This window comes from Camellia sinensis, chromosome 1 (assembly GCF_055761805.1).
Source record: "Camellia sinensis isolate YWXY chromosome 1, ASM5576180v1, whole genome shotgun sequence".
In the NCBI taxonomy this organism is placed as follows: domain Eukaryota; kingdom Viridiplantae; phylum Streptophyta; class Magnoliopsida; order Ericales; family Theaceae; genus Camellia; species Camellia sinensis.
In genome coordinates, this window is record NC_138961.1 from 19,255,805 (window position 1) to 19,283,122 (window position 27,318).

Below are 27,318 nucleotides of genomic sequence, written 5' to 3' on the forward strand. Positions count from 1 at the left end.
TTTTCATCTTCAAACTCGAATTGCCTCTACATATAAACTCACAAAAATTATTTTACTTGAATTTTTGCGCCAAAAATGATGTTCTTGAAAAAAAAATGGAGGGACAAAATTCAAGAGTTCAATGTTCCAACATACAAGTAGAGTGACAGAGATTTCTTAAGGCTTCAGGCACAGCTTGACCACATTTTTCAAGGATTTCAATCAACGGTCCTGCAAGCATTGCATCTTCTGCAGTTAACAAGCTGTGCAATGCACCACTGACAGTGTAGCGGGCCATCCTTGTCAGCATCTGGACGTAGTTGTCAATTGAGTGTGCAAAATCAGAAACAATTACAACTTCAAACTCCCCTAAATCACTTGTATTAACGTGTTCCAGGTCGACTACAAAGACTACAGGTCCACTTTTGCTGTCAAACATTGGAGAACACAAATGATACGCAATTTCAATTTATCATCGGAGAAAAAAAGAAGAAAAATATTATAGCAATGAGCAGCAGACATGAAAAAATATAGAATGACTAGGAAATTCGGCACAAAAATGAATTTCTTAATTGGAAATGTTTTCATTTACCAAGAAAACTATTTAAGTCAATAAGCAGAGAAAGCATTACTTCAACCACAATTCACGTAATTTCAATGCATTGGTCAAAAAAATAAAAAAACATTTCAAGGTAAAACTGCTTGATGTAGAACTCAAATAATTTTGAAATGTGACCAATCACCACAACACTCATGGAGTGTGAGAGGGAGAGAGAGTGCCTATTGTAAAAATACCATCAAAAGGAGTGCCTCCCGAGCCTACATACAAGTATATGTTTTTTTTATTTAAAAATACATATTATGTTTAAAACAACCTAATTTGATACATTATTTATCCAACATGAGCAATCCTACATCATTGGGAAAGTAATGTCATGTTTGGATCTTGAATTCGTGTAGGAATTTGTAAAAATAAAAATAAAAAAAAAATACAAAAAGAGAGAGGAAGAGGAAGAGGAAGAAATTCACTTTTCCTTTCCCTTTACCTTCCCCTCCACAAATTCATGATCCAAACACAACCTAAAGTTCAAAGAATCCACTGTGCTATAAAAATTTGCCCAACTTGTGCAATCCCACTTCAAGAAAAAAAGGAAATAGTGCGGCCTTTTGATTCTATTTAAAGGCTCACACAGTCGCACCAACTTCTGTCTCGGTCACAAAGTGGTGTCATAAAAGCTTTATGTGGTTATGATTAGGCCATGTTGGCACTGGAATCATGTGTAATTCTCATGAATCAACGTTAAATGTAGCACGTGGCACAAAATTTGGTCAATCAAAATAGGATTCACGTAGAGTGCCCTAGTTTGACCACTCAAATGCAAACTTGGCCTGTACTGTTGCAAAATTTGTGGATCTGTGCTCCAACTACCTAGTTACACAAATTAGGTGACTTTCGACGAGAGGATGAGGAGAAACAATGATTTGATGTTTAGGTTCACGTGAAAGACTTAAAGCAACCTTTAGGGAATATCTAGGCTACCAAGTGTAAAGAGTAAATCAAACAAGAACCATTGGTTGAGACTTCAGACACATAACATGTCTAAGCTATAGAACAGGCCTCTGTACAAAAATTCATAGGAAATACAGGCAAAGAAGTTGGAAAATGTTACCTGTTCTCAATTTCGGAATTACTAGTATAACCCGAGTTTATTGAGAAAAAGTAACCTTTCGACTTGATGGCAGTAACTAACTCCTGAATGTTACTATCCTTCCCAACTATAAATAGCACCTTAGAAAGCTGCATACGAAGTTGATCACGACAAGCTTGATCCAAGACTTCAATGCCCTGCAAAAATGATGAACTGTTCAGGAAATGGTGTAGCTTTCTTGACTACAATTGTGACATCCCGTCCCACATCGGCTTTATAGGAAAAGTTCATGGGCTACATATGCACGTTCACATCCCTTCCTAGGAGCCCAAAGTAGAGAATATTGTTAAGGGTCGAGAAGGGGACATTATAATTTGATATCAAAGTTGACTTGTGCACACAATCATGTGAGTCATTGATCTCGGTTGACCATGAGCTCATCGTAGTATTCTTATGGGTTATGGACCTCTCGCGAGGATGCGAGGTTATAAACAAGGGGAGTTTGTAGCGACCCCATCCCACATTGGAAGTGCATGGTTATAAAAAGGGGGAGTTTGTAATGACCCCATCTCGCGGGGTTGCGAGGTTATAAAGAAGGGGAGTTTGCAACAACCCAATCCCACATTGGAAGTGCGAGGTTATAAAGAGGGGGGAGCTTGTAACAACCCCATTCCACATCAAAAATTTGCATGGGCAATCTTGGGTACATAGATCCATTGTTTCAGGTTATACTTGGTCCAGTAGGCGGCGGGGCATTACAAAAAGGAAGGGAGAGGTGTTGTTAGAAAGATCTAGTTACAGCATTATCATAACATTTGAGAAAAGCCTGCATTTAAATTGACAGATGAATGCATCCATTGGATTTCTTAAGCTTACATACCTTCGATAATTTTTCTTCTTCTGAGGTGCACATATGTATAGATTGGATGATGCATGCACCTTGACTGGTAATAGAGTCATTAAACGATAATCTGCTGATTGACTTCCCAAGAAGGTTTTGCACCACAAGACGGGATGCATAGCTCAAGCTATCATTGAAAACCACAGTGTGGGGACTCACGGAGATTGATTGCCTAATGGATTTAATCATGTCAAGGTAACCATCTTGTAGAATTGTTTCCAGTCCATCAACAACCTGTAAAAGTGCCAAAAACAAATGGATCGGAAAGAGGATAATGCATCTTATATAGCAAATTAGCAATTCAATGAAAAAGAAGGCATTCTATATTTTCAATTGACGAAACAAATATTGCCAACCAAAAAGCTCTTTACTGGGCGTGTGTTCTTACTCAAGGAGCAATCATTCAACAAGGCTTAAAAGATACATTGCAGCAAATGTTTCGGGTTTAAAGCAAACCTCAAAAATATAGCAGCATATCCAAAAAGCTATGGTAGTCAAGCAATATCAGAAAACAACTCCAAAGTGCAATCTACTGCATTTATTGGAACAGCGCCCATTTGTCAGACAAGTGTCACATTTCTAGTGATTGTGGTCAAATGACAGTAAGGGGTGGTTTGGGATGTCATAAATAAGTGCACTTTTTGAGAGAAGGTGTTGATTGATGTAACTCAAAAAAGATAAAAAGATGGACTATTTAATCAGTATATGCCAAACAAGGCCTAAATTTATCACCAGAAATGGCTCTATTTCGCTCATAAAAAGGTGAAAACAAGACGTTTCAAAGAAAATAAAGAACCAAGAAGGCCAACAACTTTAACACAAATCAAAGACCAGCCCACTATTTGTAACACAACGCATTATCACGCCACAAAATAAAGTAATTTTTTTTAAAAAGAAGTTAAGATTGCACAAACAAGGGAGAGATTCAACTACTTCTACCAATTAAATAGTCCTTTTCTTATGGAAAAATAATTAGAACAACCAATAGTACACAAGAGGAGTATCTGTTAGGCAAGCAAAATAATTTAACCCAGATCAAACTTTCACTGCCTTTCAACTTCTTCATTTTGTTATCTATAGAAAATACATACATAATTGTGATTAAAAATTTAAAATAAATGTTAGCTAAATGAGGAGAAGGTATAGGTTAAAACATTACCAGTAAGGAAACACCAGATATATCAATGGCCTTCAAAGAAAGAAGCTCCAGAAGTCTCTCAGGTGTAGACACAAGGAACTCGGGCTCACAACTCTTTAGACTGCGGGAGAAAATGCAATTTTATAAGAGAGAATATAAGAGAGATGAAGAAAAAAACTCTCTCCAAATTCCTTAAATAGACACTACGTAGCATGTAATGCCAAATGCACAGACTAAACATGAGATATACAAATGCCTTGAAGGAAAACTAGAAATGTGAAGACACATGCACAAAAATTGACAAGATATTCCACTGTTTCATCCTTATAATATGAGGAAGCTTTGGACAAGCAAGTCAAGCCTATTTGTCCGTTAGGAGCAAGCAAGAAAAAGAAGAAGAAATAAATAAAAATTGTCGCATGCCCCAGCATTCCGCCTAATTGATGCTTGTTAAGATATTTTGAGCCAAGATCACTCCTTTTAATAATAAAATGAACAGACTTTAATTCATAAAATGGTTCTGATTCTGCTACAATTACACCCTGAATAATGTGCAATTCTCCACCCAAGCTGATATTTGCCACAGAAGACCCTTAAACTAAGAGCCAATTGCAGTGAAGTATGGTCACAGACCACCAAAAGATGTAATGCACAGGCAAGCTTGTTTATCTGTCCACATTACGCACCTCATTTCCATAACAAAAATCTCACCATATGATTGTGTGCGTATGCATGACGAATATCAATCAAGACTACCACTATGACCTTTGCTACAATTGTAAACAAGAAGCACAGCTATGGACACGAGAGAGAGAGAGAGAGAGATCAATGAAAAGGGGAAAAAAGATTCACTACTTACCCATGAATTTGGTGATCTATGGAGGCACCAGGATGTAGACTCACTGTGTGTATTCCAAGAGCCTTCAACGGTTTGCACGCTGAGCGCACCTAAGCAAAATAAAAAAGCATCAGTCAGCAGACCATATTTATCATTCAACAGGGCCCAGTAGTTAGTCAGTACAACCCCAAGGTGATTGGTTAGAACTCAGCCAGCCAATTCACCTTCATGCACAAAATTTCCCAAAGAAGGGTATGTGATGTTCCATGAATTTTGAACTTTGCCTCCTGGCTTTAATTACATTAGAAAAGACTAATTTGCATTCATTTTTTGTTTAATTAAAAAGAAAGGTTAGATAGAGAGAGAGAGAGAGAGAGAGAGAGAGAGAGGGAGGGAGGGATGCCCCTCTTTTCACATCACACAAAAGTCGCAAAAGAGCAAGCATGATAACGCAAAATCCTTTTGTTAGTTTCTAGGAAGCACGGATACAAATACGAAATATGGATACAGATACGAGATACGGATACGATACAGATATGGCGAACGACAAAACTTAAAAAAATAGGATAGGGGTACAGCTAGGATACGTTTGTAAAAATATATATATTTTTTAAATTAGTAGCAGTGAGTTACCCATAAGCTAAAGAATGTTGAGGAACCACACTATAATTTTATAATATAAAATACTAACTTTTAAGAATTAGGTATTGTAAAAATTGATGTATTATTGATTGATGTTTATTGATCTCTATTACAATGATTCATGATTCCTATATATAGAAGAGGGTGAGTGTGTAGTAGGTAAGAAGTAGGTGAAGTGGAGGTGGTAGTGGTGTAGTGGGTTAGGTTTAGTGGAGTAGGTGAGGTGGTAGTGGTGTAGTGGGTTAGGTTTAGTGGAGTAGGTTTAAGTGGGTGAAGTAGGTGGAGAGTGGGTGGATTTTAACAGCCCCCCGCAAACTCAAGGGGGATAGGAACTAACCAACTTGAGTTTGGAGAGAGTAACAAAACAAGAAAATACATAAAAATAAAAGAGGATAAGAGACATTGTATGGTCGTGTCAGACCATTGGTGAAGACACTGGATGGTGATGTCATAACGTTGTAGAGGACACTGTATGGGGGTGTCATAACCATGTAGAGGACACTGTATGGTGGTGTCATAACGGTGTAGAGGACACTGGATGGCGGTGTCAGACCGATGTAGAAGACAGTTTATGGGGTCATGTCGGACCGTTGTAGCAGACACTGTGTGGTCGTGTCAGACCGATGTAGAAGACAGTTTATGGGGTCATGTCGGACCGATGTAGAAGACAGTTTACGGGGTCATGTCGGACCGTTGTAACAGACACTGTTGTGACAGTTGTTGTGACAGTTTACGGAGTCTTGCTGGACCCTTGTAGAAACTAACCGAAATCAATGTCGGGACAGTTTACAGAGTCTTGTCGGACCCATGAAGGAGCTAACCGGAATCAATGTCGGGACAGTTTACAGAGTCTTGTCGGACCCTTGAAGGAGCTAACCGGAATCAATGTCGGGACAGTTTACAGAGTCTTGTCGGACCCTTAAAAAATACACTGTATGATGGTGTATATAGGCTGCCCAAATATATATATATATGGATATATATAGTGAGCCCTCAAAAGTCGCGCCCTCAAAAGGCGCGCCCACTTCATCAAAAGGCGTGCCATCAAAAGTTGCGCCCTCAAAAGGCGCGCCCACTTCATCAAAAGTCGTGCCCGACAGAAAGCGTCGAGCCATCAAAAGGTGATCCGGAGACGCGGCGAGGCACGTGAGCGACAGAGTGGCGTGTCGGCCTCGGCTATTTAACCAAGGTTGAGGCGGAGGCTGTGCAAACCAGTCTGAAACTGCCGAAAATCCTTTGAAAAAACTCTTCCGTTTCTGAGAAAGAGATTCTGGAACACTCTGTTGCCATTCTGTAACCAACCTTTCTCTGAAATACTCAGCAACCCATAACATGGCCTCGTCTTCCCGTTCAGCTACCCAGAATATGGCCTCTTCGTCCCGTGGTCTGCTCACTCTTTTTCCCGACCTCAACGAGTCAACAAGAGAGATAACTGGTGCGGTGGCACTGGAACCTCAACCAAGCGCCCCGGAGTTTGCTCCATTGAACTTTCCGATGCGGTCTGTGGAGCAAAGAATGGCAGTGCAGTCGGATGTGGAAGCCAATCAGTATACATTGAAGTCATGTGTGGAAACCATGACTGCGGTTACAAACTTGTCGAACCGGCTGCAGAGTAGGGCAAATGAGGTGCAGCAGTTAAACTCCCAGCTGGCTCTGCTCCAACGCATGTATAAGGATGCGCGAGCAGAGATAAGTGTGCTAAAGGCGGAAAATAAGGAGCTGAAGCGGAAGGCCACCGTGATGTTCCGTTTTGGAGGTCCGCCTTATGCTGCAGTGGAGGAGTATGCGGGTGTGAACGTGCTCGGTGGACTAGGAAGCACTGAGGCAACACCGTCAAGGACCACCCAGGACGGAGGCAAGAAGAAAAGACCGGCGGCTGAGTAGAGAAGAAAAATCCCACTGTGGGTGTGGTAGTTTTGTTTTTGTTTGTGTGGGTTTTTTTTTTTTTTTTTTTTTTTTTTGATGTAAAAGTGTAATCGGGGTTGATCCCCTGATATGAATAAAATGACAAGGTTGTGGAATGTTGTTGGTGTTATTTTGTGGTGTTGTTTTGTTTAATAAGAAAAATAAAATAAAAGAAAATAATGGATAAAGAAAATAGAGAAAAATATTTGTGGATGGGTGATAAGAAAAACAGCAGTGTGATTTTTTTTTTTTTTTTTTTTTTTTTTGGTGGAATATAAAATAAATAATAATAAGAGAATGGAAAACGGGTGATGCTTACTAACAAGGGATAGGGAAAATATATTATAATAAAATACATATATATATATTAAAATAAAAGAAAAGGGTTTGAAAGTGGAAAAAGATGAGAGAGAGGGAGATAGAGTGGGTGCATGATGATGATGTTGGGTCCATGGAGAGAGAGAGAGAGGGATGTCCAAGAAGCTTGTGCTTTTGACAGTTACACATTACCCAAGCTGTATGTGAAGATGCATGTTACTGTCTTACACTTCTGCAGGCTTGGTATTCTTTGTGGGGCACTTGCAACACGTGACATTGAAAATTGTATTCGAAAATGATGACATCTCCAACATGAAACGTCTTGGAAGCAGCTCAGGCCTTGTAATCAATATTCCCAATGATGGTTCAACCAGCGGAGTCCCCAACCTTGTACACTGCTGCCATTGAAACCTTCAAGCCAGCAAACATGGCTACCAACAACAGAGCCACAGCTCTACACCCCACACCCAAATCCATGGCTAAGAGAGAGAGAGCAAATCGGGAAAAAAACAGCAGTGACGAGCAGAAAAGCAGCGCCAGAAACGCCAACGACGACGACGAGTAAGAGTACAACCACGGATGTGTGAGAGGCGAGGTGAACGGCGATAGAGGCTAGACGATGATGCGGGTGCCGCCGCCGACATAGCGGAGGAGGGGTGTAAGAAAATGTTGAAGAAGTCAAGGTATGTGTAGAAAATAAGCGGAATAGGTTGAGGTCCGGCGGGCGGCCAAGGCGAGGTTGCCGCCCGCCGGTGAAGCGAGAAATACTAAGGTCTTAACCTTGCTCTGATACCATGTAAAAATTTATGTATTATTGATTGATGTTTATTGATCTCTATTACAATGATTCATGATTCCTATATATAGAAGAGGGTGAGTGTGTAGTAGGTAAGGAGTAGGTGAAGTGGAGGTGGTAGTGGTGTAGTGGGTTAGGTTTAGTGGAGTAGGTGAGGTGGTAGTGGTGTAGTGGGTTAGGTTTAGTGGAATAGGTTTAAGTGGGTGAAGTAGGTGGAGAGTAGGTGGATTTTAACAGGTATTATAAATTCACTATGTTCTTTTCATCAAAGAACTAAACAAAGTATTAGAAATAATTCTTGTATTTATCCTTACAATTATATTATATTATAATGTTATGCAAGAAATGTTATACTTCTAATTTCGTAAACGAGGTAATACTTGACTCGGAGTATTTCAAAATTAAGTAACCGATACTCAAAAATTAATGGAAAAATTAATTAAGACGTATCCGATACTTCTAATAAGTATCTGATACATATCCGCGAGTATCCAATGAGTATCAGTATCCGATACAGATACAATACGGATACGTCACCCTTTTTGAAGTGTCTGTGCTTCTTAGGTTAGTTTTCTGGCAACTGCATCTGTCCTTACATCTATTCATGCTTAAGTGATCATAGCTTGAAAAAATTTCGGCAAAGATGATGAAGAATGATAAGAAAGGATCTGCAAACCTTAATGGCTTTCTCTTGGGATGGTACAAGAAATAAAAGAAAGGGACTTGTCAGCAATAGACCTTCTTTCTCCTTTCTTACAATGGTATCAGCAGCAGTTGAAGCCATCCAAGCAATTTGTTCTATGGTAGAACAAGCACCACTTGTCTCCAATATGTCTTTTCCAACTGAATAGCTTTTCCAAAACTCAATTCCCCATGTGTCAACAAACAAAGGCTTGTCCTCTTCAGTATTGAAGAATCCATCTTGTTCTAATGCAGTCTGGATCGAATTCAAGCACAGAATAAGAAACTTTGATGGACAACCCGAGTATTCAAAGGCCTGTCCATGTTGAGCACAGGCAGCTCCAGTCTCTCCAATCAGCTGAATCTTTGTTTTTCCAAGCTTGACAACATTTTTCTGCCCCACATTATCAATAGATGCAAGTGATAGTGTCTGTGCATTTCCCAAGTTCTTCACCTTCACCATTTCCTTTTCTTGATGATCTGCAATTGCATGATTCCCACGAGTTCTTTTCCTTGATGCAACACTGTTCCCATTAATAGCCACTCCACGATCGACTTTTGAAGGCACAAGTTTCTTTGTTTCCTTTTTTTTTAAATCCACTGTCCCACATCTTTCATTGAAGGGATCCTCAAGAGTAGGAAGGCTAAAACACATTCCCTGCAGAGTCATAATAGATTGAAACATGCTAAGATATATATGTAAACATCATGCAGTTTGCATCAAAACAATAACCTCAAACAGATAGTCAAGAGGATGTGCTATCAAATACCGGTACCAGAAAAGCACATATATTAACAGTTTCTGGGCAGAGAATAAATGACAAGCAACTGTAATTCTATTCTTATGACCAAAACTAATGTTATGATCACCATTTGATTTACTAAACTTGCAGTGTCTTCTAGCTAGATTATAATAGAGATTGCAAATATCAAAAACAATGCACATAGAAATTTAGTTGTTGGTGTAAGTAACAGCTATTAAACCACAAACAACCAATAGCTAGCAGTTTTTCACTCATTGTTGCAATAAATGGGACACATTCACAATCAATAAATACATGTTTCCAAGTTGAACAACTACCACCCCTAAGAGGATAGGGCAACTATTCTTGTCGCTCAATCACCAATCAGTTACATTGCTAAATTAGTAACTTCAATGATAATCCCCTGAAGATCAACATTCAATTTGAGAGGGAGATTTATGACGTAACAATGGGCTGAGCCAGTTTGGGCCGAGGTCGAGAACATCGCTCGGCCACACGTTGGTGCGCGCTGGGCCGAGGAGTTAGACCGGTCCAGTTGGTGCCAACTTTGAGCTACTAGCCTGGTAGGGATGTGCGTTCTGCTGAGTTGGATGGAATTTGTCATCAGAAGATCGAATTCGGCCAAGTAGAAACTCGGTCGTGGCCTTGGAGCTCTGTTGAGCCCACGATCAGGTCTGAACGGCGAGGCCGGATATGTAGCACAGTCCCAAGGGAATTTCATGGAGCTACATTGGGCATAGCTCGGTAGGAGGTGCTACGTGGTGTGCTGGAGCTACGGAAAGAAGATTCTGCCGTCCGTACGCGTCAATACTGTTTGGCGGTTTTACCATTTGATGTTTGGCGGTATTTGCACCTATACGTGGAGGAACATGAGAGGGGAACATGTCCACACGTCAGAAGGAGGACAAACAAAGAGGAGAGCGCAAAAACTATATAAACGATGCTAAGCCTTCATACACAGGTCTGGAACATCTGGTTATCAGAGCTACCTGCCCCTTTGCCTCCTCTCTCTTTTTCTCCTTCTCCTTCTCTCTGAGTGTGCTAACTTGACCACCGGAGGGTTTTTTCGACAGCACACCGCCAGGTAGCTCACCTTCTTTGTGTTCTCAGGTCATTTGAAAGGAAGCGCAACTTGGACACGAAGCGTACGGAAAACGACAAATATTTGCTTCCCGTACAATTGGCGCCGTCTGTGGGAATCCGACAGACAAACCTTGTCCTCCAAGTTTTTCCGGTCATCTTTTATGGTGAACAACGACAACATTCCATTGTCCGCCATCGACGACATCACGCTAGAGTCAGTCCAGAGGAGAGATGGCCCACCTGCCGTTCCGGCCATGGCGGGCTTGAAGACTTCCTCCGGAGGGATCCCCAGAGATGCGTGAGATAAGCGTGCAAGAAGCACAGACCACTCCCAGAGCCCAGACAGCCATCAGTGGCGAAGGGAGTCACATTCTCAACGCCTAGAGAATAAGCTGAGAGACCAAGATGCCATCATTCGGAGGATAGCGACAGAGATGGAGGTGCTAAAACGGCAAGTTAAAGGGAAGGGTGTCGCTGAAGTAGGTAACCACAGTGAGCGCACCTTATCCCGCCGATCAAGCAGCCAAGGCCAACGGAGGACGCCTTCCCTTTCCATTACCAGAAGCTATGGGGTTGGTGACTCCGACCCGCCAGCGGAGAAGTCTTGCACGCGAGACAGCAGTTACCATCCCTCACGTCCGTCGACAAAGTCAAGATACTCCTACTTCGCCCGTTCGGAAGACTTGAGGGACATCTTGGAAGAACGAGCGCGCCGGTGGGAGGCACAACAGGTGCCAGCATTACAACGGCTATCCTACGGAGGTCGTACAAGTGAAGAAGTTGTAATGCCGCCACCACGCCCAACTGTACATGTCCCTTTAGATAGAGGCTTGGCGAGGCTGAGCGCCACCCCTTTCTCCCTCGAGATAGAAACCACACCGCTCCCTGCGGACTTTCACCAGCCCAAGTTTATGCTTTACGACGAAAAAATTGATCCTTACATGCACGTAAGCCATTTCCGGCAAATCTTGGCTGGCTACAAGCGAAATGACGCCCTTATGTGCCTTATTTTCGCATCAAGTTTGGGTGAGTTGGGCCTAAAATGGTTCGAGGGGCTGCCAGAAGAAAGTATCGAGATGTGGCAGCAGCTAGCAGAAGTGTTTGTGACCCGATTCAAAACCAAACACCAAAACGCCCAAAGAAGTCGACCACCTACTGGGCATCAATATGGAACCGGGCGACTCACTCAAGGTGTACAATGCCAAGTACTGGGAAACCTTCAACAAAATTCTTGATTGCCCGACCAACCTGGCAATCACCTAATGCAAGCGCGGTCTCCCGATTGGACATAAACTGCGGGGCTCGCTTAACATGAGTCAACCGGCTACCATGGAGTTGTTAATGCAATGCATCAACGAGCACATCCAAGTTGAGGATGATGCGACCGCGGCTACCACGAAGGCGAATCCGGTAACGGCGGACAAGAGGGTGGCCAAAAAGGTTCACGCGGTCGGACAGGAGGCATACCGTCCAAACAACCACGAAAGAGAATCAAACCGTGGTGCTGACCGCAACAATCGGGGTAAGGGTCGACGCAACAACCAAGCTGACTACCCTCGTGATGCTGCAACAATCGGGGTAAGAGTCGACGCAACAATCAATCCCGACCAAGAAATCACTTCTTTCACGATCTCGAGAGGATTGTTCTGTTATAGGGTTATGCCCTTCGAATTAAAGAATGCCAACACAACCTTTTAGAGAATGGTCACACAGATGCTAACTTCTTTGCTCGGCTGGACGATGGAAGCCTATATCAATGACATAGTCATAAAGAGCAAATGTGAGACCAACCATTTAGCTGACTTGGCAGAGATGTTCGCCATTCTCAAGCAACACAAACTGCGTCTGAACACATCCAAATGTGCCTTCAGTGTGGGGTCAGAGAAGTTCGTGGGCTTTTTAGGTACTAATCGTGAGATTGAGGCAGATCCCTCTCAAATCAAAGCCATACAAGAATTGCAGCAACCTGACTCAGCAAAGGACGTGCAACATCTTGCTGGGATGGCAGCCGCGCTTAACCGATTTATAAGCTGGTCGTTAGATCGTTGCCACCCTTTCTTCCGAGCCTTAAAGTCAAAGTTTTCATGGGACGAAGAGTGTGATAGGGCATTGGCTGAGCTAAAAACGTATATATCTTCTGCTCCACTCCTGGTCACGCCGAAGCAAGGCGAGGAACTCTATCTTTATTTGGCCGTTTCTCAACATGTTGTCAACGCAATGCTTGTTCAGGCAGAAGGCATACAACACCTACCGATCTTCTACGTATGCAAAACCTTACTCCCCGCGGAGTCAATATACTTGCCACTTGAGAAACTGGCCTTGGCGTTGATAATGGCCTCCGGAAAGTTGGCCCATTACTTCCATGCGTATACAATCGTAGTGCAGACCAAGTTTCCGTTGAAAGCTTTGTTTGAGCGGGCTGACTTCTCCAATCGAATCTTGAAGTGGGCAGTCGAGTTGGGACAATTCGACATCAAGTTTCAACCTAGAACCGCCATCAAGGCCCAGGCACTGGCCGACTTCGTTACAGAATTCTCACCCGGGACTCACCCGGTTTGCCCAGTGGACCTTACCAACACAACCGGGTTGAAAGGGGTAGGCATTGTGAAAATTGCACAGCCAACTCCCACTCTGGTCCATATCAACCCTTCTAACGAACCAAATATGGAAGGCGATGCGGAAATTACGCGCCCGAGCAGCATCCCGTCATTTGAAAAACAACCACGTCTTGGCAATGCGCTGATGGATTTGGGAATAACAGGACAACCTGTTGGATCCAACACCGCATCGCCAGAGGGAACGAGGGCATGTAAGTCATAATCATCACCGGCGCGCTTGACACGAAAATAGCCGAGCAACTAAGCAACTCAAAACACTTAAACCTCCAAAAGTCCCAAGACCCCGTAGAATGTTGGAAGCTTTTTATCGGCGAAATGTGGAAACTTTTTGTCAATGGCGCTTCAAACAGACATGGAGCCGGGCTAGGCGTAGTTTTGATCTCACCAGTCGGACTAACCATTGCACATTCCATCACGCTTGGGTTTCCAGCATCAAATAATGAGGCTAAGTACGAAGCGTTGCTAGCCGGATTGAAAAGCGCGCTTCAATTGCAAGCATGCAAGCTAAATGGTCTACAACGACTCCCAACTCGTTGTAAACCAAATGTCTGGAGAATATGAAGCCAAAGATGACAGAATGGCCAAATACCAAACTCTGGTAAGAGAGCAGATCAAAAAGTTTCAAGCCATACGAGTTCAACAAATCGGCCGAGAAGATAATAGCTGGGCAGACGAGTTGGCTGGTCTGGCTTCCATAGCTGACAAATCAACCCCCAGCCCTCTCCTGGTTGAATTCCTTCCTAGACCCAGTATAGAAGAACCAGAGAAGATTGAAGCCCTCAGCGCCAAGCTAGGCCCTTCCTGGATGGACCCCATCGTTCTTTTCCTGAAAGAAAGAATCTTGCTGACCGACAAAAAAGAGGCACACAAAGTTCGGGTGAAGTCTGAGTGGTTTTGGCTCTCTCCGTCTAGTACTTTGTATAAAAAGTCTTTCACAGGACCCCACTTAAAATGCATCCATCCAAACAAAATTGAAGCCTTTCTATTTGAAATCCACGAAGGAATGTGCGGAAGCCATATTAGGCGAAGATCTCTGGCCTACCGCACTATCTCACAAGGATACTAATGGTCGTGCATGCAGGCGGATGCAAGAAGTATGTGAGAAAGTGTGAAAAGTGCCAAAAGTTCGCCCATCAAATTCACCAGCCGGCCAAAGAACTTCTTCCTCTCACAAATCCTTGGCCGTTCGCAATGTGAGGACTTGACATAGTAAGGCTTCCCAACTGCGCCGGGCAACCGCAAGTTCTTTATAGCCACGACGGATTACTTTACCAAATGGGTAGAAACAGAGCCCCTGTCGACCATCAAGGAGAAGGATGTGAAAAGATTCGTCTGGCAGAATGTTATAATGCGGTTCGGAGTACCTAAAGCCTTAATATCCGACAACAGCACCCAATTCGATGGAAAACTATTTAGGGAATTCTATGAGGAGCTGAAGATAGAGTTCTACAATTCAACACCGGCCTATCTGCAGTCAAATGGCCAAGCCGAAATATCAAACAAGACCATTCTAGATGGACTGAAGAAAAGGCTAGAGAAAGCCAAAAGCAAGTGGACCGAGGAACTTCCAAATGTCCTTTGGGCCTATTGAACAAAGCCAAGACGCTCGACCGAAGAGATGCCTTTCACTTTGGCATATGGTATGGAGGTAGTCATCCCACTAAAGATCGGCATGCCCACCATCCGCAGTGAAAATTATGAGCCAGACTTAAACGCCGAAGCTATCGCCCTAGAGTTAGATCTTGCAGAAGAACGTCAAGAAAAGGCATTGATCCATGTCACAACATACCAACAAGAATTGTCCAAGAAGTATAACAAAACAGTTCACCCCAGACAATTCAAGGTTGGAGAGTGGGTTTTGCAAAAGGTGATGGGTAACACTTTAGTACTGGGCGAAGGAAATCTAGTAGCAAATTAGGAAAGACCATACAAGATAATCGGTTGGGCGGGCAAAAGGGCATACCCTCTGGAGGATTTAGACGGCCAAGCCATACCTCAACCATGGAACGCAGCCAAATTAAAATTGTACTATTTTTAATTTGAACCTTTAATATAATTTTTGTGGAGGACAAGCATTCCCCTCCATTTACGATGTAATTCTTTTGATCACCATGGTAGTCTGTTTATGATAGAAATGAATTACGGTGCTTAGAAATTTTGTCATGTTTGATGGATTGAACTGAATGAGGGTGTAGAAATTTAATGTATAAAGAGAAATAGAGAATTGTATTATTGATTGATTTATATTGATATCTATTACAATGATTCATGATTCCTATATATAGAAGAGGGTGAGTGTGTAGTAGGTAAGGAGTAGGTGAAGTGGAGGTGGTAGTGGTGTAGTGGGTTAGGTTTAGTGGAGTAGGTGAGGTGGTAGTGCTGTAGTGGGTTAGGTTTAGTGGAGTAGGTTTAAGTGGGTGAAGTAGGTGGAGAGTAGGTGGATTTTAACAGCCCCCCGCAAACTCAAGGGGGATAGGAACTAACCAACTTGAGTTTGGAGAGAGTAACAAAACAAGAAAATACATAAAAATAAAAGAGGATAAGAGACACTGTATGGTCGTGTCAGACCATTGGTGAAAACACTGGATGGTGGTGTCATAACGTTGTAGAGGACACTGTATGGGGGTGTCATAACCATGTAGAGGACACTGTATGGTGGTGTCATAACGGTGTAGAGGACACTGGATGGCGGTGTCAGACCGATATAGAAGACAGTTTATGGGGTCTTGTCGGACCGTTGTAGCAGACAATGTTGTGATAGTTTACGGAGTCTTGCTGGACCCTTGTAGAAACTAACCGGAATCAATGTCGGGACAGTTTACAGAGTCTTGTCGGACCCATAAAGGAGCTAACCGGAATCAATGTCGGGACAGTTTACAGAGTCTTGTCGGACCCATGAAGGAGCTAACCGGAATCAATGTCGGGACAGTTTACAGAGTCTTGTCGGACCCATGAAGGAGCTAACCGGAATCAATGTCGGGACAGTTTACAGAGTCTTGTCGGACCCTTAAAAAGTCGCACCCTAAAAAGGTGTGTCCAATCTTTCAAAAGGCGTGCCATCAAAAGGCGTGCCCAATCCATAAAAAGGCGTGCCATCAAAAGGCGCGCCCACTTCATCAAAAGACGTGCCCGACAGAAAGCGTCGAGCCATCAAAAGGGGCGCCTGACACGCGGCGATGCACGTGATTGACAGAGCGCGTGTCGGCCTCGTCGTCTCTGTCTTTATAAACCAAAGCGAAGTCTGAGGCTTGGAAGCATAACAAACCAGTTGAAATCTCTTCGTTCTCTGTAACATTCTGTAACCAACCCTTCTCTGAAACACTCAGCAACCCAAAAACATGGCTTCTTCTTCTCGTTCAGCTACCCAGAACATAGCCTCTTCTTCCCGTGGTCTGCTCACTCTCTTTCCCGACCTCAACGAGTCAACAAGAGAGATAACTGGTGCGGTGGCCTGTGAACCTCAACCAAACACCTCTGGTTTTGCTCCGTTGAACTTTCCGATGCGGTCGGTGGAGCAAAAAATGGCAGTGCAAACGGATATTGAAGCTAATCAGTATACATTGAAGTCCTGTGTTGAAACTATGACTGCGGTCACAAACTTGTCGCACCGGCTGCAGAGTAGGACAAATGAGGTGCAGCAGTTAAACGCCCAACTGGCTCTGCTCCAACGCATGTATAAGGATGCGCGAGCAGAGATAAGTGTGCTAAAGGCGGAAAATAAGGAGCTGAAGCGGAAGGCCACCGTTATGTTCCGATTTGGAGGTCCGCCATATGCTGTAGTGGAGGAGCAGGGTGGAGTGATCGTGCCCAGTGGAGTGGGAAACACGGAGGCAACACCGTCAAGGGCCACCCAGGACGGAGGCAAGAAGAAAAGACCGGCGGAATAGGCGAAAAAGTGAGGTCGGTGGGTGGCCGTCTGCAGAAAAGAAAACAAATCTTGTGGTGTTGTGGTTTGTGTTGTTGTGGTTGTTTTTTTTTTTTTTGTTAAAATTGTGATCGGGGTTGATCCCTGAGATGAATAAAAGATGGTTTGGTGTGCAAAGCTATATGGTATGAATGGAATTTGAAAAAGATTAAAAAATAATGTGAAAGAAAAATAAAGAAAGAAATAATAAAAATATATTTGAAATCAAAATGAAAGATGGGGGAAATAAGGAAAGTGGTTTGGAGAAAATAAATAAAAATAATGGATTTTGAAATCAAACGGAGGAGAGAGAGGGGACAAGCCCATGTGAGAGAAAGAGGGGAAAAATGATAGCCGATGCACCCAAAAATAATCTAGCTGCTATCCACAGGCGCTTAGGGGAAGGAAATGGTAGCAAGAGACGGTCAACACCATATATGGCTATAACAAAGAAATGGAGTATCAAGCTCAATGGGCTAGGATTTAGACCAGAGAGTAAAGCCACTGGTCCTGTTGAACACACACCTCCAAGGCTCAAATAATCAAAACATGCTTCACGCATTTCCTTCCTTGCTTGATCAGGAGATGCACAAAACACCTTATACAGGGCTCCAGTCATTCCTCCACCAGTTAAAGGATGACGCATGTTGAAAGCATCACCTATTAATAGTGCTCCAGGAGTAGGGTAAGGAGCAGCTGGCATACTTCTATTGGGCATTGTTCTAATACTTCCCTTATCAATTGCAGCTATAAATGAATCATGCAGCTCAGGTGGAACCTGGGGAGCCACCAGAGGGAAGCAAAGCCGAAGGCTGCTGCAAAGCCGAAGGCTGTAAAAGCGAAAAAGGAATTCACATTGGCCTCAAGAGAGAGGATTTAGGCAGTGATGGGAAGGTATGTGTAGAAAATAAGCGGAATAGGTTGAGGTCCGGCGGGCGGCCAAGGCGAGGTTGCCGCCCGCCGGTGAAACGAAAAATACTAAGTGCTTAACCTTGCTCTGATACCATGTAGAAATTTAATGTATAAAGAGAAATAGAGAATTGTATTATTGATTGATTTATATTGATATCTATTACAATGATTCATGATTCCTATATATAGAAGAGGGTGAGTGTGTAGTAGGTAAGGAGTAGGTGAAGTGGAGGTGGTAGTGGTGTAGTGGGTTAGGTTTAGTGGAGTAGGTGAGGTGGTAGTGCTGTAGTGGGTTAGGTTTAGTGGAGTAGGTTTAAGTGGGTGAAGTAGGTGGAGAGTAGGTGGATTTTAACAGAGGGGCAACCATCTTCCAGCCGAGATGTTTTGCCCGGCTGAAGGAGTTGAGAACTTGTTCAACTCCGCCAACTGAAGGAGTTGATGATTTGTTCAACTTTAAGTTGTGGCCGAGGTGTTTTGCCTAGCCTAAGGAGTTGATGACTTGTTCAATTCCAAGTTGTGGCCGAGGTGTTTCGCCCGGCCTCAGGAGTTACTAGCTTGTTCAACATTAAGCCTTTAGCCAAGGTGATTTTTTTCGACTGAAATAGTTGATGAATTGTTCAACTCCCAGCTTCTAGCCGAGGAGATTTTGCCCGACAAAAAGAGTTGATGAATTGTTCAACTCAAAGCTTCTAGCCGAGATGTTTCGCCCAGCCAACAAAGTTGACGAATTGTTCAACTCAAAGCTTCTAGCTGTGATATTTTGCCCGGCCTGAGGAGTAGATGACTTAGTCAACTCCAAGGTTTTAGTTGAGGTACTTGCCCGTCCTGAAGAGTTGATGACTTGTTCAACTCTAAGCTTTTAGCCGAAGTGTTTCACTCGGCCTGAGGAGTAGATGACTTGTTCGACTCTAAGCTTTTAGCCGGGGTGTTTTGCACGGCTATAAGAATTGATGTTTTGTTCAACTTTTAACTTATGGTCGAGATGCTTTGCCCGGCTAAATGAATGAATACTTTGTTCAAGAATTTAAGTTGTAAAAATTTTCATTCATTAAGAATTTGAGTACAAGAGTGGAGGCAACTAGCCCAGTTACAAAAAATTCAAAAGAGAAGCAAAAGAAAATACAAGGCTAAGCTAGGGGAGGAGGGAGAGATCGGCAAAGGCGTCGCCGACTTCGGCGCCGGTTTCCTCCAAATCAACCACGGTGGTCGCATCGTCGCGCTCCCTTTGACCGGTCGCATTTTGACCGCCTCCTTCCTCAGCCTCCTCTTGCAAAGAATTGAAGACATCGTTTGCTAAGGCACCATGTAAACCGGCAAGAAGGCAGGGGGAGGAGTGGTAAACACTTCGGTTTCAGATTCTTGGCCGAGTTTCTCACAGGCTGCCTTCCAACCGGACTTGAAGAAGATGTCCTTGGTAGCTTCAACTTGTTTGGTATAGCTCTCCTCGGCCTCCTTAAAGCCGAGATTATTGGCCTCATCCACGTCTTTCTACCTCGCCTTCTTCAACTATTCCAGCTCAGCCTTCATCGCATCTCTCTCTTGCTCGGCTCTGCCAAGCTGACCGAGTAGCCTCGCATTATCTGCATTTGCGATTTCGAGCAAAGCCTTAGCTCGGCCCAACTTAGCTGAGACACTCTTCCCAGCACCGTTCAACTCGGTCATTTTTTGGCACAAGCTGACAATGCAGTCCATAACGAGGTGTGTTTTCTGAATGGACTGCAAAATAAAAACCAGAAACAGGTTAGCCGGAGCAAACAACAAACCGAGCAAATAGTTGAAAAATTTTGAATTTGAAGCTCTTACCCTCGTCATTGATTTCACCGCGGACTTGACAAGCCTGGTGCCTGGAACGTGCCCAATCCCTATCAGGTCCTTTGGTAGAAGCAGGGACTTGGAAAGATTGAAGGCAAGGAGATGTTCCTTGTCTCCTTTTACAGAAGCATTAGCCAAGATATGGCCTCCCCGAGACTTCAACTTCGGTTGCCAGGCTAGAACCGGCTCGACCTCGGTTGGCTCATGCTCGGCGTTGAACTCGACTTCTAACTCGACTGAGGGATCGGCCGACCGGGCCCACTTACTAGCCCGGCGCGATTCTGCATGTGGAGCGGCTATGGAAGCCAGGGCAATCACGATCCTTGAACTCTGGCCAGCGGTTAGTACAGGAGGAGGGTTGCCCAGTAGTTCGATAAAAGTGGCGGTAATGAGGTTCTTAATCCGACTCCTCTTTGCCATTTCTTGCTCCTCAATCAAGCGGATGAAGGGAACGTCTAGAAATGTTGGGTCTAGAGATGAAGAAGGCGCCCGTAAGAAATCTGTGACTTTGCTCTTGCGGAGCTGAATAATGGTAGCTCGGTACATAACTAAGAAGCTCGTGGTAATCTCGGTGCCTATATCTTAGCGCGGCCCTGATCGCCTCTCCGTTCGAGTTCTGATAATTAGCTTGTAACTCTTCGATAGCTACAAAAGAAAGGCAATTAGCTCGGCACAATTAATAATGACAAAAATGAGTAATCAGAAAGATCGGCTTACAAGAAAAACCGAAGTCCTTGCTGATGTACCAATCGGGCACGTCAGTTGTCTCATAGTTACCGAACACCTAGAAGAAATCATCACCATGCATGTCCTTGTCCGGTGTGTCGATTGCTAATCATTCTCTGCCTAGTCTTATTTTCAAATAATAGTTGTAGCCATCTTTTGTTCGACCGAGCGTGTATTGGCGCAATATTTCGGCCAGGCCCAACTGTAATCCTAGCCGGTCATTTAGCTCGGCCACTCCATTTATGATCCTAAAAGTGTTGGTGGATACTTGAGTAGGAGCTAGTCCGATGCATATCAAAAATTCGCACATTAGGGGCTGCACCAGGAAGCGCAGCCCTCCTTCAACTATGCTCACCACAGTTAAGGGGCAGGACTCCAATCTACCCCATGGATTTATATCCTCTTCACCGAGCTCTAAGTGTACGTTGGTTGGAACGCCATATTCCTCTTGGAACACGGCCAATGCGCCCGACATGTTTACAAGGAAGCGATAGCACCCCATAAAAGACCGGCCTGATCAACCCGGCAGTGTTGAGTTGGCAAAGACGTGCACAATGGTTGTTCGGTCTTTGAGAGCCCTTATGTTGGTGTGCCTGGTCTCCTAAGATTTTGCATTTAAAAACGAAGTGTCAAGTGACAACACGGCCACGCGGGTAGAGCCAAATGGTAGCTCGGTCAAGCATGGTTTACTAGCGCGGTCATGTGCTGTAACCCTTTGTGGGTCTTATTAGCACGGCAATGCAAGCAGATCTTAGCTAGCCCTAAGGACCCTTGTGTTTTAACAGCTCGGTCGCGCGAGCGAGTCAGGAGTCTACTCAGTTGCGCTACCTGATATAGTTCAGAAGCCTAGTCTTCTCATCTAAGTGCCATAAACATAAAAGCAATCTGGACCAGCTATAGTTTTGAACCAAATTGGGGCTCACAGCCCGGTCAAGCCCAGATCCACATCTGTTCATCACAGGAGATGACGAACGGTGTCGAAAACTGAGGGCACAAGAGGTTTTCAGCATCGAAAGTGGGGCAAAACCCTAGTCTAATCCAGTTATTGGTCGTGTTTGGCTATTATTATCACATCCTGAATACAGGTGTGAAGGTTTAGGCCCAAAAATATACAAAAAGCGTGAAAAACCTCGAGAACACAAAAGAAAGGACAGAATCACAAGGAGGATACAAAAGACTTACCAAGTCGACGCTTCAATCGGAGTTCCAATCAGAAAAACACACCCCCAACGGTAGCAGCAACAGAGGACCGATGCGGTAGATTCTCTGATTTGAACACTGGGGATCAAAAACGGCGACACAAGTTCAGGAAAAAATGGCTCAACAGAGAGTGAAGAAGATGAACAGTGAAGGTTGAGATGTGAAGAGGCATACAATATATGTATGGGAATGGAAGGCGCGCCAAAGTTTGAATCTGAGGAGACAGCGTGGGACAGCTAGGTTGGTTGTACAAAGCCAATGGGCAAGTGACACGTGTGAAAAGACCGGTGTCAGTCTTGGAAAGACAGATATGATAGACCAAGCGCCTACCGGGCAAGTTATGGGACCGAGCACAAAGATTAGCATGGTTAAGGTAATAGGCCGACTTAAGGACGTGGACGACAGAGCACTAAACAGAGCAGGCAGTGACCGAGCAAGGAACGAGCTCGGCTAATGAATGTAATCCCGGTCACGCTAACACGGACGGAATTAAGGGCAATTGAGAGGGAGATTTATGACCTAACAATGGGCCGAGCCAGTTTGGGCCGAGGTTGAGAACTTCACTCTGCCAGACGTTGGCACGCGTTGGGCCAAGGAGTTAGACCGGTCTAGTTGGTGACAGCTTTGAGCTACTAGCCCGGTAGGGATGTGCATTCTGCTGAGTTGGACAGAATTTGTCCTCAAAAGACCGAATTTGGCCAAGCAGAAGCTTAGTCATGTCCTTGGAGATCAGTTGAGCCCACGATCAAGTCTGACCGACAAGGCCGAATATGTAGCGCGGTCCCAAGGGAATTCATGGAGCTACATTGGGCATAGCTTGGTAGGAGGTGCTACGTGGAGCGCTAGAGCTGCGGGAAGAAGATTCTGCCGTCCGTACGCATCAATATTGTTTGGTGGTTTTACCATTCGATGTTTGGCAATATTTGCACCTACATGTGGAGGAATGTGAGAGGGGAACATGTCCATGCATCAGAAGGAGGACAAACAAAAAGGAGCACGCAGAAACTATATAACCGGCACTGAGCCTTCATGCGCGGGTTTGGAATATCTGATTATCAGAGCTACCCACCCCTTTGTCTGCTCTCTCTTTTTCTCCTTCTCCTTCTTCTTCTCTCTAAGTGTGCTAACTTGACCGTCAAAGGGTTTTTCCGACAGTACACCGCCGGGTAGCTCACCATCTTTATGTTCTCAGGTCATTTGGAAGGAAGCACAGTGTGGACACGAGGAGTACGGAAAGCGACGAATATTTGCTCCCCATACATAATTCAAACTCGTAATAGAATTTACTGCTGCAAATTCCAACATAGCTGCAGTCTTCTTTCTTTAAGTTTTAATGGCAGAGTGTCTAAAATTGAACTTGCTTCAAAAAATCTGATTGTCAATGTAAAAATGTCAATTCAAAAATGGCAAATACAAAAAATTAAAACCAAAGATCTACATGCCATTGATACTTTATGGTTCTGGGTTCAAATGATTTAAAACCAGAACATCAACATTCAACAAAAGGCCCAGAGATTTCAAAATATTAAAACATTAGGACTTTGAAATTTGATTGTAAGAGTAATAGCTATCAAGCCACAGCAATACAAAGTATTGGAGGCCAAAGGTTTTTCGTTGTTGTTGTGACAAAGTTGAAATCAAATATGCAACTAATAACAACACAACACTTACATCCAAGCAGCAATTATTGAGTAATATTGCAAACATAATCTAAAGAAGCTCAATATTGAATTCAAACTCGTAATAAAATCTAAAGATGGAAACTCCAATCATAGCTGATTCTTTAAATTTAAGTAGGTTTCCAAAATTTACTTTCATTCAAAAATCTAACTACGAATGTACAAAAAAATGCAACTCCAAAAATAGTACATACAAAAACCCAATAACTAAAAGTCGGTATATCATTGATTCTTTTTAGTTTTGGGTTTAACTGATTTCAGCACTAAACAACACTAACCAAATTCAATCCTAAACTAAACAACACTAATCCACACACACACACACACACACACACACACACACACAAAAACCACATAACCAACACCAAACCAGACCCAGATTTTAATTTCTCTCATATTTGCTACTTTTAACAGCTCAAAGAACCTGCAAGTGTAATCAACCCACAAGTGAAATGTTCCCAAAAACAATGTTTTATTGCCTTCGTTTCTGAATAACAAATCATATACGCCAAAAGCCAATTCAATTAAACCTCAGAAAACAAAACCCAAAGAAAAAAAACAAAAAATCTCTCACATTAGCTACTTCTAACAGCTCAAGAACCTGTATATCATCCAACCCACAAGTGAAATGCCCCTAAAAACAATGCTTTATTTCCTCCGTTTCTGAATAACAAATCATACACTCCAAAACCCAATTCAATTAAACCTCAGAAAACAAAAACCCAGAAAAAAAAAAACAAAACAAAAACAAAAACAAAAAAAGCAAAGCGTGATAATGAAATCGATACCTGACAGTTGCGGCGTTTACCGGACTGTCGACGCTTTTTGGCGGCAATTATGGCGGCGATGCGATTAGAGACTGAAGAAGAGGAAGACTCCTTCTGCCTGTTCTTCTTTCGGGTTGCTTTGCTCTTCTTCTTCCTTAATGCATCGTCGCCTTTGGCCATTGCTCTGCCAAGGAAGCGAATGAGAGAGAGAGACAGATGGAAAAGACATCAAAGGCGGTTTGCGCAGTTGTGCGTGCATTTTATAGCAGCTTTGTTTGTGGGTAGGTTATAAATTTTTTAGCAAGTGTATGGGTAGTTTCGTCATTTTGATCCATCTTTTTATTATTAATATAATAAAAATAGCAATTTTATCATTTAGGTCTCTTTGAAAAACATAAAAGGTTAGAACTCAATTTTTAGTCTATTTTTAATCACATAAATTTTTTATTTTTTTAAAAAAATCTAGAAAAAAACTTAAAAAATCAACTTTTAATTAATTTTTCAAAACAATTCTTAATTATAATAACTCTTGGAAATGTTATTATAAATTGGGAAAATTGCGAAACAAATGTAGGGAACAAGAAAACATTTGGTTTGATTTTCAAAAAAAGTTTTCTATTTTTATTTTATTTTTTTTGAAAAAATAAAAGTTAATTTGAAAAAATTACTAAAAAAATATTTAAAAATTATTTTTATCCTTCCAAAAGATAAAATGTAAAATGATGAGTTTTTTTTTTTTTTTACTAAATTACCTTTTAAATTTTTGGAAAAATATTTTAAAAATAGATTATGAGGATAAAAACTATTAATAATAAATAAATAATGTTAGCGACTTTTAAAAAGTCACTCTTAAATTTATTTCTATTGGATTAAATCTTAATTAGTTAATTTACAAATAAATCAACAATTGATATGTAAACGATCCGTGCCATTGAAGATCAAATTTAAGATGATGTTTTAAGTGTCTTAACCAGGTTTCATGATAGATTTTCAATGAAACATTTCATTTTCTTGATTTATTTTGTGACATATGATTATGAGAATGTTTGATGGTTGAATAAAAGCAATTTATATGGAGAGGTTTTTTTTAGTGATCCCATATGAGAAAATATTATTAATCACATATTCTTGTTTTCTCATTGTTTGATATCAATATCAATAAAAATAAATTACCCTGATAATATTATATTTATCTTGATGAAGCCTGCGCTCTACCAAAATAATTACAACGACAAATAATTTTTTATGAATACCTAGCATTACATATCCTTTATTGCCCGTTTTATATTTATCTATTTAGGCCTCTTTTTGGGTGCCAAAAAAAAAAATTCAGCTTACAGACTTATTGACTTATTTAAGTCATATCAATTCTCTATTTTTTTCATATTTTTTTTATGATAAGCCAAAAAACTGAACTTATATACATACCCAAAATAACTGTAAATTGATCCGAATTCCAAAGTAAATAATGACCAGATCAATGGGCCTTTGCACATAGGCGTGAACACTGAAGGAGAAGTATTATATATTTGAAAGCCCATTGGGCTAAAAATGGAGATAAATATATTTTATATGGGCTGACTCATGTGCATTTATTGGGATAGAATTTTGGATTGGGCTTTATGCAAAATTAATTAATTTATTTATTTATCAGTTCTGCTGGGTAGCTTGAAAATAAGTTGTCCCGGCTCGAATATTTCAAAACGATATTATTTTGGCATTTTATTTTTTCTTTTTTTCTTTTTCCTTCCCCTTATCTTTTCTCTTTGAAACTGGTTTGAGAACCAAACCCTAAAAAACAGAGAGGCAAGAAAAAGAGATAAGAAAAAAAAAAGAAAGAGGGAACAGAGGAGAAAAAGACAGAAGAAAGAGAAATAGAGAAGGAAAAGGAACCACCACAACACAACCCACCGCCATGGACAAAGATGCTGAAGCTAGATCTTCACCATGATCATTAATGGTCCACCCAGAATGTTGATCCTGAGCACACCACCAAACATGAAGACACCAATAGAGTTGAACAAACTTTGCCAGCAAGTCATGCAGTACAAGCAACCCTTTAGCTCTAACTCAAGAGCCTACCACCCAGTAAACATACTTTCTCAATGAATTACTTCAACATAACAACTCAATGACCAAACAAATTCTCACTTTCTTAAGATTGAACAAGTAATCAAAATAAGAAACCAACATAAACAAAATAAATCACTCTCTCACTCAATCTATGGATTCAGTCTAAATCTCACCATTGTTACATAGAAACTCACCATTGCTCAACCAAGAGGGAGTTTCGCTCTCTACTTTTAGAGAAGGAGAAAGATAAAGAGGAGAGAGAAAATATGTTGTGCTAGCAATCGTGCCATTCGAGCCCTCCCTGTTTGAGTTACAAAGCATTTTTCTTTATTTATTTATTTTTTAACTGTGTGGGTTTAATTCTCCCCCACTGTGCGAGTCCTGACTTAAGCGGAACTTGCCTTGGGAGGTCGGGACAAGCTTCCAGGTTATAGTCTCTTACTCGGAATGGACAACAGGACACCCTGGTGATCTCCTCAAGGGGCACTGCCTTGGACCTGCGGGAGAGTGAGAGGATTTTCCTGTAACAAAAAAAAAACTGTGTTAAGAATACGAAAGATTTTTTTTTTTTTTTTAAACAAGAGACTAAAGTGGCATTTATGGGATTTCTTTTTTCTTTTTTCTTAGGTATGATATTGGCACATTAATATAATATTGCCACGTAATATTATCGTCAATAATTACTTTTATTAACCAATGGTGCTAACTCACATATTATAAATAATTCTTACACCTTATTAGATGGTCTGTGATTCAACATTTATTTGCGCTTTTGTTGGGAAGTTCATTTGTATTACATATATATTATATTTGATTTTTATAATGATTATAAAATGAGAAGAATACAATTATTAAATAAACCTTTTTTTATGAATGACATACAAGGAATAGTCTACAAAATGAATGGTTTGAATTATTAAAACAAAACCAATA

The 27,318-nt window shown here is 42.0% G+C and overlaps 1 protein-coding gene and 1 long non-coding RNA gene across 2 annotated transcripts; both read right to left on the reverse strand.

Moving 5' to 3' along the window:
• Nucleotides 1–26,670, reverse strand: LOC114294124 (P-loop containing nucleoside triphosphate hydrolases superfamily protein). The gene is made up of 7 exons (XM_082872697.1): nucleotides 24,334–26,670; nucleotides 8,843–9,505; nucleotides 4,527–4,615; nucleotides 3,689–3,788; nucleotides 2,509–2,763; nucleotides 1,650–1,825; nucleotides 1–407 (listed from the first exon to the last, which is right to left on the reverse strand). Exons 1-7 carry the CDS (start codon nucleotides 24,490–24,492, stop codon nucleotides 119–121), a joined length of 1,731 nt encoding a protein of 576 aa, XP_082728823.1. The 5' UTR covers nucleotides 24,493–26,670; the 3' UTR covers nucleotides 1–118.
• Nucleotides 19,140–23,237, reverse strand: LOC145792142 (uncharacterized). Its single transcript, XR_014331302.1, has 2 exons — nucleotides 19,932–23,237; nucleotides 19,140–19,844 (listed from the first exon to the last, which is right to left on the reverse strand). It is a non-coding gene; the product is annotated as an uncharacterized LOC145792142 (long non-coding RNA).
• Nucleotides 26,671–27,318: the final 648 nt, after the last annotated feature.